Source organism: Dermacentor andersoni, chromosome 1 (assembly GCF_023375885.2).
Source record: "Dermacentor andersoni chromosome 1, qqDerAnde1_hic_scaffold, whole genome shotgun sequence".
Lineage (NCBI taxonomy): Eukaryota > Metazoa > Arthropoda > Arachnida > Ixodida > Ixodidae > Dermacentor > Dermacentor andersoni.
The window spans coordinates 148,578,695-148,598,245 of record NC_092814.1 but is presented as its reverse complement, the minus strand read 5'-3'; the positions used below and the strand labels follow the sequence as shown (position 1 = coordinate 148,598,245).

Genomic DNA, 19,551 nt, shown 5'->3' with positions numbered 1-19,551 from the left:
CTGCCGAATAAAATTGTTCACTCTGTGCCACCTAAAGCCCGAAACTTTACTATTCTCAGCCAAAAAGAGAGCAGTGGGGACAAAATATCATGGGCATAGGAGTACAATTTACACTTGTCAGGTGCTCAGGAAGGCTTTTGGCATACAGTAGTAATGAGAAAACTGTTTCTTCCTGTCCTGGGCATGTAGCCTGAAAGAGATGCAGTGCATCATTGCACACAGATGTGCAGAGAATGCCCTCTTGATTCTTGGCTACAGGCCTTTGCTACAACAAAATGCAGTCTCCTCTTGCCTTCCATATAGTTCTACAAGCAGCCATACCTAAAGCTCTTAAGGCACTACTGTCACTATGAATATGGCTTCAGGAAGGAGAACTTGCACTGGAGACAGGACTTAAAAAAAAAGAGAAAGGCACTTACTAGCAACTTCCAAGGTTTATTGCAGGCATACAATAAATATATACCCCGATGAAAGGAAGGCAAAACCGAAAACAGAAACAAACACATGTGCATAGAGATGGACAGGCAGACACGAGATTACACAATCCGGTCGAAGAAAACCACCTAGATTTTATAAGACTATTATGCAACCTGTCATAAAATATTTCTTTCAGTCTTGGTTTTGTCATTTTCACGTGTTGTTTCTATATTTTTCTTTAATCTAGGTACCACCTATCGGATGCTTGAAGTAACATTACAGCTACCAGTGTTTAGTGCAGACATGTCTTCTACTGCTTTCATTTTCTGAAGCCATGAGCACAACCCACCACACCTGTACACCGATAATGGCTTCATGAATGATGTAATTTAAGGCAGCTAGTTTGTTAGTGTTAAAAAAATATATTTCATCTTTCAGCTACACAATATGCACATATGAAATTTTAGATCTATTTTAAGCAAAAGAATGCTGCCACAATCTATCAGAATTCACCATGCACTGGTATTTATTCAATGACACAATTATTACACTGTTATAAGGGCACTGCAATGATTTTTGAACAAGATAAGAAAATGTTTGCAATATGTAGACAGTGCTGCAAGGAATGTGCGAACAAATATTATTCCACTGGATGTAGCAGGGAGCTCACAATCTCGCATAAAAGATTGCTCGCTCTCTTCTATGGCTTTCAAGGCCCCCTTATAATGCCCCGTCTATGCTGTCATGGACCTGTATGACATCCAATAAATGCCAGCTACTGGGCGATATTCCACGATCATGAGATACACCTGAGTGAAAGGTCATGCATGCGTACAGAACCCTCCAGGCTTCTAGCAAACGAGGAAGCAGCAGTATAGTCAACACGTCTCACCCATCCTGTCACCATTCCTTAGTTGCTCTCCTTTGTCAAATGCCAACATTGAAGGGCTACCATAAATGCACCACGGAAATAAGAAAAAGCAAAAAGGAGCAAAAGGAGCAAACAGGCAAGTCACTGCTATTGGCACCATCCCAGTTGAGAGGAAACATTAAGGAGAAATGGCAAAAGTAAACACTGTGCTTTTTCTATCTTCGTTAATAGTAGGTTCTTCTAAAGCATTCCTGTGGGAATACATTAATTAGAAAGGCATTGTGTTCACTTCAGTGCATTCTCAGTTTTGAAGAGAAGGTGTTGTAGGGCCACATTAAGAGTCGTCAAACAACAGAACACGCCTGCTGTACTGCACCTGGACAAAGGCGGAGGGAAGGTGTGGGGTGTAAATACAGCCGCCTTCTGAACTGGGGGTTCCTTCAATAACAGTGAACCTATTTATCCCGATTACTTTGCCATCAAGCTCTCTCGACACCAAGAATTTAAGCGCACTGTTCTGTCAGGGTGTTTGCAGTTCCAGCAGCTTTTACGGCTTTGGAGTAGCAGTAACAGAAAACAATGGCAAGGATGCAAGCTACACAGTTTACAGTTCGAAAAAACATGATTATACAGCAAAACTTTCTCAAGAGTTTCACCAAAATACCAAAACTGTCCAAAATAGCTGCTCAGAAACACTGAAACATGCGATGTTTCAAAGCATCCATTTTGAAATTTCTTTTTTTACCCAACTAAAAGATGCTTGCACTCCATCAAATCAAAATGTTCATGTGAGAAATGCACATACAAACTCTTATTAAACAGCAACAAGCATGATCAGCATGGCTGCCGCACACAATTCACAACAGTGTGGTGGCAGCAATGAAAAGTTCGATATGTCATGCACCTTATCTGCATTAGTGAAGACAATCCAAAGTAACTCGACCTTGCAAGAAAGAAAGGGGACTGCTTGAGCTGTTCATGTCGCATTAGTTAGGCACTTTATTGATAAACAAACCAACAATGTGTGACAATAGCTTCATTGCACTAATCTTTGCTGGGCACCAGCATAGCTTCACACAAGGTCCTCCACTTGAAAATCCTTTATCAGAAGGCAACAGCTTAGTAGAAAGTTGCTTCCGACACTGCATTTCATAAAGCACCATCATAGGTCCCACCCTCATATGGCAGTACAACACATCTCACTTACACGTTCAAAGCCGCTTCACATCGCACCTTTAAACAGAGCAGGTTTTCTCAAAATGATCTGCAAGGCACAAAAGCACAGCCAACATTTGCTTCAGCAACAACTGGTAGAGAGCCATTTGAAACGGTCCAATTAACATCCTCTTGCTAACAATATGCACTAGTTGGCGACAGCCTATGAATGCAGTGGCAATTACACTGCTGTCTCACTCAGTGAATTTTTATAGATATGCCAGACAATTAGGCTCACTCATTCCAGTCACATCATGGTAGAGGCGAGCAAAGCAGTCTTTTGGGAATCATGTATTGAAGAGCTGAGGCACAGGTGCAGATTTTGTGGGTGGAGCTTGTAGTGAATTCTTAGGTAGTCGCCAAGTGTAGTGCTTGCAAGAGACAAAACACTGTGTCGAAGTTAAACGAGTAGTGGCACAATTTCCTACAGATGTGCGATTGATATGCAATGTTCATAACAAGAGGAAGCAAGAGGTGTGGTATGGTAGATATAACAGAATTGTGCAATGCTGCATTAGCACCCACTGCGGTGGGTAATAATGCAGTGGGACATGGTGCTCTGCTGCCGAATGCAAATTTAAAAAATAAAAGAGACTGCGGTTTCCCGTGCCAAAACTCCGATTTGATTTGGACCACCTGGGGTCCTTTAATACGCACCTAATGCACGATAATGAAACTGACACATGGGTATTTATGCATTTCACCCCCCGTGAAATGAAGCTGCTGCAGCCGAGATTCACTCAAGCAAATTTGCCAGTTTGCTTCCCGGCGCCTGCATTTGTAAGAAAGAAATGCAAAAATATCCATGTGTCAAGATCCTGGTGCACATTCAAATACCTTAGGCGATCAGGAGCCCTCAACTAGGCTGCTGCTCATGGCCCAGATGCAGCTTTAGGGATGTAAAATTCCTGTCACTTACCATGAAGCGGTGTTCTCAATCTTAATCAGAATAAAAAAAAGGTTTAATTGTACATGCAACTATTGTCACCAATCAATACGTAGCCATCCTCATTTCATGTGTGCAAAAAAGAAAAAAAAAAAGATCTATGGATTACTGAATTTTTATAAACTGCCTAAAACAGAATTCTAGCAATAACACACAAAATGCAATTTTATTTGTCATGGCCCCAGCCTGGCATGTTTTTTTGCACGCTTCCAGCCAATGACAGCTAAACTGTTGTGAACCCCTAATGCATAGTACAAAGCCTCTCTCCCTTCAGCTTTGTTAAACTTTTAATCAGTCTAAAATGACAAAGTCCAAGTAGCTGTCCCTGCTATTAGTAGAAATTAAGGGTACATGTTCCTTAAATAAATAAAAAATTTAATCATGGCATTTTACGTGCCAAAATGGCGATCTGATTATGAGGCATGCCATAGTGGGGGGCTCTGGAAATTTGGACTTTAACGTGCACCTAAATCTAAGTACATGGGTGTTCTTGCATTTTGCCCCCATCGAAATGTGGCTGCCGTGGCCGGGGTTCGGTCCCGCGGCCTCGTGTTTAGCAGCCCAACACCATAGCCACTAAGCAACCACGGCGGGGGTAGATGTTCCTTAGATAGCCATTTTTTACATTACTAAAGTTACAATTATCAAAATTGAAGGCAATTATTGAGCCTTATGCAAGCATTCCTTTTTAAGCTAGCACTCATTTTTATGTAGCTCCACTTCTCTTTAATGCGACACCACCAAAGCACCGCCATCTTCATGCTTTTTTTTTTCATGTGCTAATCATTTCCAACAGCCATGTGATAGCATAATTTGCTTTTGACCATAAACTAAATTTATGACATTAGGTTTACAGTCTTCAATGGATGTTGTTAAAAAGAAATAACTCTAAACGCCTGTATGCCAGACCAAAACTCTGTTGGAAACGCTCCCTCTTTAATAAACATTTATAAGATATTTCAAAGAAAGAACATATGCAAAATTTCATTAGAATGCAATTTTAAATGTGCAAAAGACTGCACTTCAATAAATTCTGGGGTCTTACATGCCAAAATCAGGATACAATTATGAGGCACGCTGTAGTGGGGGACATCAGATTAATTTTGACCACTTGGGGTTCTTTAATGTGCACCTGGTGAATCATAAACAGACATTTTTTAAAATTTGGCCTCCACTGAAATGCAACCACCGCAGCTGGGATTTGATCCTGTGCCACCGGACTTAGCAGCACAACGCTGATGCCACTGTGCCAACATGGTAGGTGGCTGCACTTTATTGTATGAAAATTAATCTGTACTGCAAAACAAGAATTCGCCTGAACATCATGCAAAGACATAACTTTTTTACTATTTTCTTGCTAAGATATCGAATGAGCGAGCTGTGCCCAACAGTAGACACTTTTTTCCCACGTGTCTGGCTGCTGTTGCTGTGGTGACTGATCCATGTTTTGAATGGCAGTTGCTCAAACATGCCCAAATCATAGTTTGTTAAACTGCCATGATTATTTTTGATCAGCTTTTTATTGTCTTGCAAAAATGCTCTTTCATTCTTTTACGCATGAAACTAGGATGACAAAGTGGAATTCAATCAAAACAACAGTGCCATTAGTGATAAACTGTGACAATGATGTGATCATTCCAGTTGCAACTTCCCCTTAAAACATATACATGTAGAAAAAATTTTTATTTCCATTGTTATGTTTATCAGTTCCATTGTAGTTCCACGATTCAGGCTTGGGCATGGAGCTTCGTGACAAAAGCATGTTTAGCAAACAAGCTACGTGGCGATGCCAGACTGTACCCACAAGTGTTCAGGCACAAAAAATCATGCTTTCTCCCATTCATATTTTAACTTATGCTGATGGTACTATCTGTCTCAAAAGTTCGCAAGTGCTTATGTTCATAGCCAAAGTAGGCACAACAGTGGCAGCTTTGCAGTGGCATCTCGGCTGTTCCAAGAGTATAGAGTCTCAAAAAGTGTGTCTGGACAAAATGCATAATGTGATGGCGCAAGGATGGGGTGGCACGGCTGTCGATGTCGATACAGGCGAGAGAGGTGGCCATCTCCATAGCTTGAGATGCACGAATGAGCTTTCAGGTAAATGATGAGCAATTATAACAAACTCCACTAGCATGTCTAACACCTTAGCAAAGTTGAGTTTCCAGCTGACAATAATGTTTCAAAGTATCAGATGTCAAAAGGAAAAGTAGAGAACCAGTAGCAACCGTCACCTGCACACCTGTCACACTAAATCTGTGTGCATTTTTGCACTATGCATCACAGTTTTCCACTTTACATACAGGTTGCCCATTCTTCTAGATCCAACCTGTGTTAGTGATTGATCTGCCACAACCAGAGCCTGCTCAGGCCATAAAGGAAGCATAAAGGAAGTGCCCTGGAAAACACAGAGGCAGATGGTACATATGGATGCAAAACAGTGGTGCAGAAGTAAGGGGGGAAGTTGAAAGGGGAGGGTATGACTGCCACTTCACATGACGAGTGTGTGTTCTCTTATGATGCTGAGTGTTCTGTGTTGCTTAACCTTAAGCAGCTAAGCAATAATGAGATTCTGCAGTGCTAAAGTTGCCTGAGCACAATGAAAAACACAAAAGCATAATTTTTCCCTTGTGTAGCACCCAGTATGTTGCTCACTAAACATGCTTCAATATAACTGTGTCCTAGTGTCCTATAGAGCTGAGAGGAATAAACAAGCTAGTCGTAGTACTCACTAACCAGTTTGTTGGCACCGTGTATTCTGCTTCAAAAAGATGAGAACAAGCAGAGACAATGGGTTAAAAAAAAAAAGAAAGGGAGGAAGAGTTCCAAATCCTTCATATCACATGTACAAAAGTGGAGGAAAAAAAAAAAAAAAGAGGCGGAAGGGTGACAAAACCCAGTTAATACTGCACAAACACTCTAAGAGTGCACAAAAATAACATAGGTAAATATGTGGTCACTGTTATCCATATATAGCTTGGTTTCTACATGTCTGCAACCACTTCTATGCTACTTTCAAAAACAAGTAGAAAAACTTCTAAAGCTTTGCAATGTGTCAAAGTACACAGCTGCATGTTATTCCAGAACAGCCAGGTTGAATAAAGAAAAACATATTTACATAACAAAAGCATGTTACTGTATTAAACGTGCCATTTTGGCCATTGTAGTGCAGGAAGAATGAGTGTAGCAATCCTCAAGTTCTAACCACCTGTTTCAGCGACTGTGGTTCAAAACAATGGAGAGTGCTACAAATTTTGTGTACATACATGGTACTTCCACGTGCAACTGTGCAGAGAAAAACTTCTCTACACCACATCATGTATTTCAAAAACTTCACACACAAGATAGCTGGGTCAGAGATAAAATAAAATGGCATTGCTTTTATGTAAAAGTACTCCAGTATGTCCAATGCCTCATTAAACATCAATGACAGCCATAATATTCTAGGCACCAATAAAAAAACTAATGCGCCCTGGAGCATTGACACAAACAGCAAACACATTACAGACATGTCATACGCTTCCTGGCAAAGGTGTAATGCTGCTCTCATTTTTTCCGAGACTCAAAATAGACTTCAGTACTGTCACTAAAGGTGTGCACTGCTGCTACTGACAGAAACATACCCAGGCTGACACCAACAATACAATACCATTATCTTCACACCAGCTCAAAAGCCAAGAATATTGCTTTTCCATTCATATCTTTAATAAACAATCTTAAGATGGCCACTGCCAGACCAATGATATGCTGCAGCATAACATACAACGAGAAGCTCAGTATCAATACTTGTGCACTAACCTCAGTTGTGTTGCACATGATAGGAGACTGCAAGATTGTCCCATGTTTTCACCATGCAGCCAATTGAAAAATTGGACAAAAATAACAAAAAAAAAATGTCTAATAAGGACTACTTTCACAGTACATTCCGTGCAGATTCTTGGCTTCTGCGAAAAGATCACCGAGCATCTCCGCCACCCCCAGCTTCAGATGTTGCAGGGCAACTCTCTGGATCCTGATTGCCAGCCACTTCCTTGGAATCATCAGCCCTTTAAAGAGAGATAAGAAAAAGGCAACACTTTACACATGCAAGGCAGTAACATGCGTTGATTATGGCATAACTCGTTAAGAAAAGTCTATGAAGCTCCTTCTTAAAGGGACACTAAAGGCAAATATTAAGTCAAGCTAAAGTGATAGAGTAGTGCTTGGGAATCTGTAAGGCATCAATATTATTGCGAACAGGGCCTTAGTAATCGAGAAACTGAGGTAAATGCAGGACATGATTAGAGACTCCCCCGAGACATTCAAGCACTTGCCCCATGACGAAGGCACTCCTCAGTTACCACTTGTTGCAAAAACATCATTGTATTTTATTATAAGATGAAATAAAATGCTACTTATCCAGTTCTATTTTCATTTTTAGAAAAAAGAACTAATTGAAATTACTTCTGACAACAACGCAGGCAGTCGAAAGGTTTCGTTTTCGCTTGACTCTGCGCCGCCCAAGCTTTCCCGTTTCAGCAGTTTCGTTATCGCGTAGTGCTGCGCTGGTTTTGTTGGCTCGCGAAACTCGCACAAACTGCAAGTAGCAGAGAATTCAACTTCCATGTTACGCCAAGGGATGCCCGAAGGTCTATGCCACTTGACCAAAAAGCAGCTGTAGCGGCTTATCCACCACTCTGTATTGGCTTGGTGCCGCTGTCTGTAGGGCGCCATCTTACTCACTGATGGCAGCAAAGGGCAGTGATGGCATATGCAACGGCACCACTGCCGTGATTGGGTGGCAGGAGATTTGAATTTCGAAAAAGGTATTCGGACCCTTCAGATGCAATTTTCTCGTAAACTAAGTCCTTTCTTGGCACGAAACAAGCATTGTGAGGTTTCTGGAATGGTATTTAAACAGTCCACGTCGACTTCTTACTTGCCTTTAGTGTCCCTTTAAAACCATCCTTCGGGCTCAGTTAAATAACATAATCCATGGGTAGCATACACTGCTGTGAAGATCTTAGCCAAATTTTGCTGTCGTACGCGGTGCATGGAGCTCGCAAGCAGAGCATGAAGACACCTTTCTCTCAAATGCTCTCTTTTCAAATAGAAGCCCCCTCCTCACTTTCTTCCAGGCGCTTTATTTCGTAATAAAGCGGATTCCCTTACACAGCTGCTATTGGTAGCTGTGATTGGCTACACAGCGTAAATACTGCGGCCGCTGCGGGGCGCCACCCCGAGTCCACTGGCTAAGCGCACTGCGGCTCACTCAGGACAACCGTGTTTGGCTTACATTTAGCGCGTTGTAGGCACCAAGATTGGGAGTCGCGGCGTCTATGTTAATATCAAAAATGAAATTTGAACTGCGCGCCACGGTGGCATTTAGAAGGCGGAGCATTGTGGACACGCCCCACTCCGCAGTAGTCTTCGCAGGGCAAGGCACTGAATCAGGAACAGGAACACAGTGGAAGTTGTGTTTGATTGCCGATAACTCTGCTTCTGCTCAACATAATGAAGTACTTTTTGCTGCAAAATATTTCTGAAATAGCCTATTTTCACTTTAAATGTCTTTCTCCACTTCGAAAAAAGTGGTTCAGGGCCCCTTTAACAAACAAAGAAGAAAAGGCCCAGCTGAGTAAAAGAACAAAACTAAAAACAAAGTAAACTGATACTGGATCATTAAATCCTGTAAAGCATCTTTTCATCAAGACCAGTGAGCATTTATTAGGATTGTTTTTCACCAATTACAAAATTGTTATGTTGTTGCAGCTATTGTGCATGAGAAAGGCAGCATGTCCTGTTTGGGGGGAGGGTGCAGTCGTTTTTTTCCTTTTGGTACAAGCCGATGGAGAAGCTGTTGAAAGGAGTGGGTAGTAGAGCACAGATGTTGCGCAGCTTCTTAAAATCCGCCCTAAGCCATATTCAGAAGGAGAACGGGCATCTAAGGCTCTGGTAACTTATGCGAGGAGTTTATGTGGGTACGAGAGCTCAAAGGGTCCCAAGTGGCCGGTGGGCTATGTGTTTCAGGCCCATGGCCTATACGATTAAAAAAAATAGGTGGCACTATTAAAAAATGAGGAAAAACTTCTTTATCCTAATTATCCTACTAAATTTTCAACATTGCAAAAGCAATCTCAAGGACTAAAGCAATCTGAATATTTTATGACAGCAAAACATGACATTGGTGACTATGATCTTGGGTAGTGCACCAAAAAATGGTGGGGTGAAAAACTAATGATGAACTTCAATGGTAGGTTCAGAATGGCTAACCGACTCCGTAATCAAGCACCCCATTCTTGCACACAGCAGAAATGCCAAAGCTATAATGGAACAACAGTGGCATCAACCGAACAAGCAGCTAGGATGCATACCCAGCATTCCCTTTATTCCTACAGCTATTTTTGTTTTTCATCATTTGCTGTTGGCACTGTCACTTTGTTTTGCAGAACTGTAATGCGAAAGCTATTGCTGGTGAGTAGTACAACAAAAGTAAGTATTGCGAAAACATGCCCAGAATGCAAGTGTTCTGTATACGACATTGCATTGTCTATGAGTGTGTTGCCGAGCAATGAAAAAAGTGCCAGAAGAAATCATGCTCTGAGCATGTCATGGCATCATGCGACACAAAAGTGAATGTCAGTGCACTGAACCAAACAATCATTTTCCCTGAGACTCTCATGAAATGCCAGTTTTTGCAAGCATGTTGTCCACAAATTCAACGACCATGACATCTGTAGTGCCACTACAAGAGCTGGGAGAAAAATAAACCACCTGTGAAGGAATTAAGTCATGCAGAGTGCCAGTTGACTCAGAATATTGTTATACAAAGTGATCTTTGTTAAAGATCAGCTCTAGATCTGCCATTAGTACATGTGGCCCACGTACCCTATCTGCCATTTAAACAAGATTTAAAAAAGAAAGCAGGAAATGCATACTGAAAGTGCTCTGAATCTGCCATACGAATTCACCATAAATGTATAGACAGTGCTATGCAAAGCTTGACACTGCTTTTGAGCATCACTACATGGGTCCATTTATCCACATGATTGTAAATAGAAGCATCCTCTGTGCACACGCCCCTGACGCTGGTACTTTGAAGACAAAATATTTCACAACCAGGTCCCGTGGCAAGTCAAAACCTACCCAAGGTCATGCTATCCAAACAACAATCCACAGTCAAGTCTTCCACTTTAATAGCCTTGGAGTTTACTTCTCTTTTCTATATGGATTCTCTGTCTAGCAACATTGTTACAAGATGCAACACTGAAAAAATTTGTAGTCCGCTTATGGTCACCCAGATCTGTTACAGCTGAACAGAAAACACCATCTGTAATTGTGCCTCAAACCCAACAAACTACTCCCTCAACTTTATGAAATAAACATGCTAAAAAGGTACTAACAAATGTGCACACCAGTGGGCAAGAAGGAACAAAGAAGAGAAAGGAAAGAGAACGAAGCACAGACCAGCAGCTCATGAATAGTTTTCAAACAAGGACACTGTATATACTAGGCATCTACGGTGGATGGTTCAGTGTTTGCATTCATGCAGGCAGCATTTTTTAGAGGAGCCATCAGGTGCGCATGCATGATAGGGTGCCTTCACAACACATATACACAATAAAAAAGCTACAAATTAATTTGATCATCTGGAAATCTTTAGGCCTGTTCAATTCTACATCTAAACCCGTTTATGAGGTGCTGCGCCATGCCATTCAATTCAATAGAGCAGCACAGATGTCCTCTGAACCACATTGTTCATTTTAAATGGTGCAGGAAAGGTTTAGAGCTGCTTCACGATTTTTCTGTGCTCTTCCTACCGACAGTGCTGACTAGGCACAAATGTGAAGGTGTGAAGGAGCAGCACAGCAGACGACACAGCACATGGGTGCAAGCGCTGTTGAAACTGCTCATGCACATTCATCTACGCAACACAGGGTGTGTTGTTTATGTTGCACGTGTACACTAGCATGTTGTGCACTTGCCACAGCCCGTAATTGAGCTGTTAGTGTCAAACAAACCAATGCTATTTAGGGTTGAACGACATGTCTCTATCAACTGTCAGTCCTGGTGATTTTCTTGTTTGATTACTTTCTAGAGTGGAGCAATAAAATGAGAGAAAAAAAGTTATGGCATTTCAACCACTAGTTTACGTTTTTCAAGGACATTTCCCCAAGCAAGTTGCAGGTGAGAATGGGGTATATGAAGCACATTAATTATTGTGAGCTGTGCGGGAGCGACAATGTTTGATCGACATCAACTAGAGGTTGATTCGCCTTCCAACTTTTGAATGCATGCATCACTTCGGCCAGCAATTTCTTCAGGCATTGCATGGCAATGCAAAGGCGAGTAGCGAGTGAGTTAGTGCCGGTCTCATTCCATGCCGCCTGAGCAAAAGAGCATGGCATGAGCACTGATCGGTGAAGCCTGTCAGAGGGGACTGGCAACCAAGACTAATATCGTGGGTAAACTTTTCTGCTTACTCCTTAATGTCATCACCTGTCTTTGTTCGCTATACAACACAGAGAAACATCTTGGGCCATTATAAAACTGTTTTAGTGTTTTAACGCAGCATCATGAAGTCGTAAAGGGCTTGATGAAAATACAAAATTTGTGCATCGTTGCTGACAGGTACTACCGTGAGCACTCCAAACTACAGCTCCTGAAGTGGGACTTTCATTTGTTTTCCACCTTTTCAATTATACATGCCTGATTGGTACAGGTTGAGCACTACCAATTAGCCAGTGCCATAATGTGCCCATTTTAATAAACATATAACCCCAATGATTCAGGCAACTGCCACAAGCATCTATAGTTCGTCACAACATAAAAATTCAGCACAAGCTTCTCCCGCACAACCATACTGGCCCTCCTCTCTGTGTCTTCATGCTGCAAAACATAGTTAAACATGCACCTATAGAAACAAATCTCAAGTTGCTGTGTTACTATTCCATGCAAAATTGCAAACCAAAGCAATATCATCAGAAGCCAACAAACACTGGCACCAAGGACAACATAGGGGAAATTACTTGTGCTTAATAAATGAAATAAAGAAACGATAAATTAATGGAAATGAAAGTGGATGAAAAAACAACATGCTGCAGGTGGGGAACGATCCCATAACCTTCGCATTTCGCGTGCAAAGCTCTACAAATTGAGCTACCGTGGCACCGTTTACCCATCTACTTTCTCGGGTATCTTTGTTTCCTAGTAGAACCCTGGGAGTGTTAGCCAGTGCCTCCACTCACAGACCTTGGCGGCAGATGTGGAACATCCTTTCTGCCGCAGGCATCAGGAGAACGTGATCTTTTGGGGTGAAGGCAACCAGTCAATAAACCCACACATGCTGCCTGAAGGCATCAATATTGCCAGATTCGAGATCCTCGTTATGTAATAAACAAGAAGAAAAGGGGTTAACCGAGGGACCCGATTTTTATTAGTCATATCATAAGAAGCCAACAAACACTGACATCAAGGACAACACAGGGGGAATTACTTGTGCTTAATAAATGAAATAAAAAAATGATAAATTAATGGAAATGAAAGTGGATGAAAAAAAGATCATATTCTCGTGACGTTTGCGGCAGAAAGGATGTTCCATATCCGCCACCAAGGTCTGTGAGTGGAGGCACTGGCTAACACTCCCAGGGTTCTACTAAGAAACAAAGATAGCCAAGAAAGTGGATGGGGAAACGGCACCGCGGTAGCTCAATTGGTAGAGCATTGCACACGAAACGTGAAGGTTGTGAGATCGTTCCCCACCTGCTGCAAGTTGTTTTTTCATCCACTTTCATTTCCATTCATTTATCGTTTCTTTATTTCATTTATTAAGCACAAGTAATTTCCCCTATGTTGTCCTTGGTGTCAGTGTTTGTTGGCTTCTTATGATATGACTAATAAAAATCGGGCCCCTCGGTTAACCCCCTTTCTTCTCGTTTAAAGCCAAAGCAAGCTATTTACAAATGCCCACAGTTTTTCAGTCAGTAAAACTACTGTGCTGCAGAATTCAGAAACCGCAAAAAAGGACAGGACACTACCACTATGTTTACCAAAAGTTTTGTCGGAGAAAACTTAAGTGTAGAAAAGTGTTGTCTTTGTTTTAGGCAAAGTAACTGTTTAGAATAGAATATGCAAAGGCTATGAGCACAAAAACATGTTGAATGTGAGGTGAAGCCTTTCGCCGTTGGTGAAGCAATAAGGCCGATGTGCCCTGTTCAACACTATGACAAGGACAGCACGCACAAGGAATGAACAATAGGAGATTTGGTTAAGTGCTGTGAATTCCAGATCAATCTGTATGCAGCAGCGAAGGGATATGAAACAGGCACGCATCATGTTGCAACTTCTCAGCACTGGCAAAACAACTGTAGACATAACACTCAGTCAGTACGATTTTCTGGCGCCACCGTACGCGATTGACAACACAGAAATGACCCAATTCAGGTTCATGCGTTCCTAGAAAACACAATCTTTTGCCAACGACGTTCAGTACATCGCCAAACCGCGATCATACGATACGTTTTCTGGCCACTAGATCCCATGTAAACAAGAAAAGGCACGATTGATAACAGCAGCCACCCGCCGCAGCAGCTTCCCTGCAATGCTCGCCCGCCCATCTCGTGAAAACGCCTGGTGCGCACTCAGTACCAGCAAATCTCCTTCCGGATCGTTGCAGGTCGAATTCACAGTTATTGCTGCCAAGCCTATTGCGATAAGTTTCTTCACCTATCTGTTTCATAGTGCGTGGGGCGCACAGCACCGTTGGAAGCGCACTGCACGCTTTTAATATTCAACAACCCAAATGCACTGCGATTTCTTGATGCAAGTGGCGCGAAGTGAGCATCATGCTTCACTCTGGCGGCACTGTATTCCGGTGTCACCCAAAGCTCAATTTCCTTTGCGTTTCTCGTCGCAGTCTTTAACCACTACGCAATAAGAAAATGACAATGTGCGTCTCGGGTCGTTCAGGTCACACCATCTTGACGCGTGTCGGAGTCTCGTGGTGCAATGATTCATGCCTAGTGGGCACGTGAAAACTTCCCACCAAAATTTCCCATCCGAAGAAGCTACTGACTAAGGCCGAATTTGAGGAGGGCAAACGTAAGCTTTCAGAAGCTACAAAAGCGATAAAACATGCATCTTGGGTTGCTCGGGCCCCGCCAGCTGGGTGCGTGTTGGCATCTTGTGCTCCAACGATTTGCACAACGCTTACATTACACAGATGTCAACTACAGTTAAGTGCGACATTAGTAACTTCGGATCGTATTTTTTCTGAGCATATGAATGAGGATCTACTGTAACTCCAAAAGGACATAATCAAAATGTTTCCACAGAGTTGAAAGATAGGTTCATGGCAAAATTAAATGACATTCACATGAGTGTACCATGTACCGTATTTATTCGCGTATAACCCGCACCAAAATGTGAAAAAACGCGTTTAAAAAGTGGGGGTGCGGGTTATCTGCGAATTTTTTCCTTGGGAGGGGGGGGGGGGGGGGGGGGGGGTCGGCTTCACCGCAATGTGCGGCGGCCTCCCCGTGTAGTCCGCCATCCCCATCGTCATCGACGCTTGTCAAGCCGATGAAGGGCCAACGAAAGGCCAGCATTGTTGAGCCTCGCGTTAGGCGCTGTTTAGTGTACTTACCCCAGTTTGCACTGTTTGCCTGCTTTGTTTTGGCATCATGAGTGCGACTCGACGGCAGTGTTTCACAGCGAAAGAGAAGCTAAAGATTATAGCCGCTGCCGAAGAAATCGGCAACAGAGCTGCTGCAAGACAGCATGACGTCGACGAGTCGTGCATTCGCGACTGGAGGAAGAAAAAAGAGAGTCTCGAAGCAACGAACCGGGACAGGCGAACGTTTCGGGGTCCGAAGACTGGCGCGTACCCCCACCTCGAGACGCAGCTTGCGAAGTTCATTGAGGAGCAGAGAAGTCGTGGCCACGCTGTTTCGACTGAGATGGCGCAAATGGAAGCCCTGAAGTTGGCCCGGGAATTGAACATTCCACGTGAGTTTCGTGCAAGCCGTGGATGGCTTCAGCGCTTCATGCGAAGACATGGATTTTCTATGCGGCGGCGAACAACCATGTGCCAGCGGCTTCCTGAAGCCTACGAGGAAAAGTTGTTGAACTTTCAACGATATGTGATCGCACTTCGGAAGGAGCACAGCTATTTGCTGTCTCAGGTGGGAAATGCTGATCAAACACCTGTGTACTTTGAGATGCCGATGGACACGACCATGGAAAAAAAGGGCTCCAAATCAGTCAGCGTGCTGACCGGCGGAAATGCCAAGCTGCGCTGCACAGTCATGCTATGCGCTTTGGCTGACGGCACGAAACTGCGCCCGTATGTCATTTTCAAACGCAAGACGCTACCTAGCATTCCACTGCCCCCAGGAATCGTTGTGCGTGCGGAAGAAAATTCGTGGATGAACAGTGGCCTAGTCGGTGACTGGCTTCGAGTAATCTGGGAGCGAAGACCAGGTGCCTTGCTGGCACGCCGGTCGATGCTCGTACTAGATTCCTTCAGAGGCCACTGCACTGATGCGGTGAAGGCTCGCCTTGCCGAGACCAGCACCGACCTCGTCATAATACCTGGCGGCATGACGTCCATGCTACAGCCACTCGACGTGTGCCTGAACAAGCCGTTCAAGGCACACGTGAAGCGGCTGTATGCCCAGTGGATGGCCGACGGCATTTACGCCCTCACACCGACGGGACGCGTGCGAAGGCCTGATATTCCATTGCTGTGCCAGTGGATCGTGGATGCGTGGAAAGCGATACCGGCCGATTTGGTGCGGAAAAGCTTTAAAAAATGTGCGATCAGTAATAGTTTGGATGGTTCCGAGGACGACTACGTCTTTGAGAGTGGCGATGAAGCCTCGGATGGCAGTAGTGAGAGCGGCGACGATTAAGAATCGGATAACCAGTGACGTGGTGGCGGTCGTTTGAATAAATGTTCTGAAAACGAAATGATCACTGAGTGTGAGTTGCATCTTTCTAGCGCTCATTTTTTTTTTTCAGGTAAACGTGCGGGTTATACGCGAGTTTTTTTTTTTTTTTTCCGCCGAGTTCAAAGTTAGGGGTGCGGGTTATACGCAGGGGCGGGTTATACGCGGGTAAATACGGTAATTAAATGCAAGCAAACACAAAAAACATTACGAGACTCTCGGTGTCTTCTGATGCGCAGACAAAGTTGTTTTAAGAAGAGCTTGACACCATACTGACAAAGACTATATTTGCACTTTGACATCATGGAAATGAGAAAACGTAATTGGCTAACACATCTACTCAAGTTCCTTTTGATTTGTAGAGTGGTGGATTTGCTGCTGCGTTCTTAATTTGTGCCATGCAATTCAGAACTTATAGTTCTGAGTTTTTCCATGATGAGGTCAGGCATGGTCAAACAAACTCTGCTAAAAAGCATGAAGCACACCAGCAACATTCCACCTCTACATGCAGCCCGCTCCTGGTGCAAGTCTTTTCACAAATAATGACGTAAATGCACATAGCCATCGATTCCTATCGTTCTCAGACACCAGACCCACTAGAACAAAACATAGTAGACACTTAAAAGAATATAGGTTCCACAATGATATGGGTTCTCATTTTTCCTAACTAATTATATTTCCCTACTGCCTTAGCGAAAAAAATGAAATGTATATGTCGGTGTTTTTCATGCCAATGAATTGTTTGTGCCAAGTTTTTATTAAAAGCTTTGTGTATGTAAACTGCTTGCATTGACATGACTTGCAAGAAGTTTGTATCATCCTTATTCTTTATTCACAATATTTCGCATTGCCATTAACGGAAACTGTTAACCATGTTTGAAACCACTGTCATACAGTCGACTCTCATTACAACGGACCCTGATAATCCGCCCAAAAATGTCCGTTTTATCCATAGGCGGAATTTTAAACATTTTTCTGGGGAGGGGGGAGGGGGGGACCGGCTTTCCGAACCCCGTGTGTGTGTGTGTATTTCTTGCACTTGAATAAACTTCATATGACTTCAAAGAATTGTTCACTCAAGCGGCTGCCTTATACGAGAATTTACAAGCCCTCATAGTAGGAGACAGTTCAATCTCACAGCCTGAGTCCTCTCGCATCACAAAGAATCTGGCATCTCTTGGTGGTGTAATCTTCCCTTGTGTAATCGTTGCATACTTCGCTATCACTAACACTGCTTTGGCTTTCCGGCAGAACTGCAGCCTCTCTCCCTCACTCACTCACTTTTCTTTTTCTGTGAGTCAGAGTATAAGTGCTGCTACGCATGGCTGCTGTTGACTGCTGATGACTGGTGAATAACACAGCCTGTTCCAAATAACTATCATACACCAAGATTTACAAAAAAGAACAATGCATTACTCGAAGAAAACCTGGTGCATAATGTTTCAAGTAAAGTGGAGTAGCTGCCAGTAATTCTTTCGTTACTGAGGTTGAATTCGGTAATTACAATTAAGTATCCAACTCAAGAAATATTTTCATAATTATGAAAGTGTCAGAGAAGCATTTTCAGGCACCCCCAAATGAGATCTAACTTCAGCATTTTCAGTGACATACTAATTGTGTACAATTTTTTCTAACTGGTAAAGAAACCCCACAAGATATAAAAAATACCCCGTGACTGCACTACCACCCTCATAATAAAGCAGTGAAAGCAGGCATTTCACCTGTTTTTTTTTTTCCCCTGAGGGTATCTGTGAAATACAAAAGCGGAAAAACACTAATACTTAATAGATAGAAAGTTAGAACTTGTTTAATTAGAGGTTTTGCAAACCACTCAAACTTTCTAATTGGAAATTTTTGCCTAACGTCATTGTTTCCAAAGTTGGTAAATTAATATTGATTCATTCTGCAACTAAGCACAATACAATAAATTGTGTGACTCACTCCATACAACAGTCAGCAACATGCATTTGGCCGTGTCATCATCGAGTGCATCGGAATATTTTTAAACTCTGGCTAAAGTTAGCTGGGACACCCTGTATATTTGTGGCCTTCCGCTTGTTGCCATTTACAGCCCCCAAGGCAAGGATCATGTTTACCTTCTGCTCATTAGAGAAAGACATGGCGACTGGGACAAAACAAAACGCACCATCAAACCTTTGCAATGATGTCAATTCGTTTTCATGGTGATAGCTTTTGGGGCAAGAAAAACAAAGAAGCAAAGAACCATCCATGCACTTTAACTACGCTAAGTCAACAGCCATCAGTTAGTTTCCAACTAACACCAAACGCGTCGTGTTACTTCTGCCGAGGCAGGGCAGATAAGGCACTAGCTCGATCACTATGTTTTTCTTTATTTCCTTTATTAAGTTCAGGCTAACTGAACTCGAGGGCGCTGCTTTATGATGCAGGTGGGAACGCAGTCACATGGTATTCTCCATATTTCACGGGGTTTATTTATCAGTCAGAAAAAATACTTACGCAATTAGTACGTCGCTGAAAATAACGCAGTTAGATATCCCTTGGCTGTACCTACAAATTCCTCATTGACACTCCGATAATTAGGATAATATGTCTCGAGTTAGATAATTAATTACAATTACCTAATTAAATCTAAGTAACGAAAAAATTACTGGCAGCTACTCCACTGCACTGGAAACAAAATGCACTAGGTTTACTTCTAAGTAACGCATTGCTTTTTTAAAAAATCTTGGTGCATGATAGTTAATTGGGACAGCCGGTATATATTTAAGACCTGATTTAATAGTTCTGCGGAAACCCGCAAGGTGGAGAGAAGTAACTAATAAAGGGGAAATCAGACATCCACCCGTTCGTAGCAATTGCTACAAAGGAAACCTATACGGGTTCCTCGAAAGGAAAGCCTCACAGTTGAAGAAAAATTCATCCTGTGCGGGACTCGAACCCGGGACCACCGCCTTTACGGGGCAGCCGCTCTACCATCTGAGCTAACCAGGCGGCTGGTTAGCACAGCGCATACGAAGCTACAGACACTGGGCGCACTTTGTCCACATCGCAGATCGCTTTAAAGATCCGGCAGCCACACCGTAAGCAGCAGCAGCCGGAGTAACCCCCCCCCCCCCCTACTCTCGCCTCCCTCCCCGTGCCTCGTGCACGAAAGAAGACGGCGCATTTCCGCCCTGCCTTCCACTCTGGCGCGCGTC

At 43.0% G+C, this 19,551-nt stretch overlaps 1 protein-coding gene across 2 annotated transcripts in view; it reads right to left on the bottom strand.

The window, feature by feature from the left end:
* Positions 1 to 419: 419 nt before the first annotated feature.
* The window catches only part of Snx16 (sorting nexin 16), a 43,961-nt gene continuing 24,829 nt past the window's right edge, over positions 420 to 19,551 (bottom strand). For both annotated transcript variants that reach the window (XM_050192379.3, XM_050192380.3), the window contains one exon: positions 420 to 7,492. In XM_050192379.3, the coding sequence (XP_050048336.1) occupies positions 7,402 to 7,492 (91 nt within the window). In that variant the 3' untranslated portion in view covers positions 420 to 7,401. The remainder of the gene's footprint in view (positions 7,493 to 19,551) is intronic.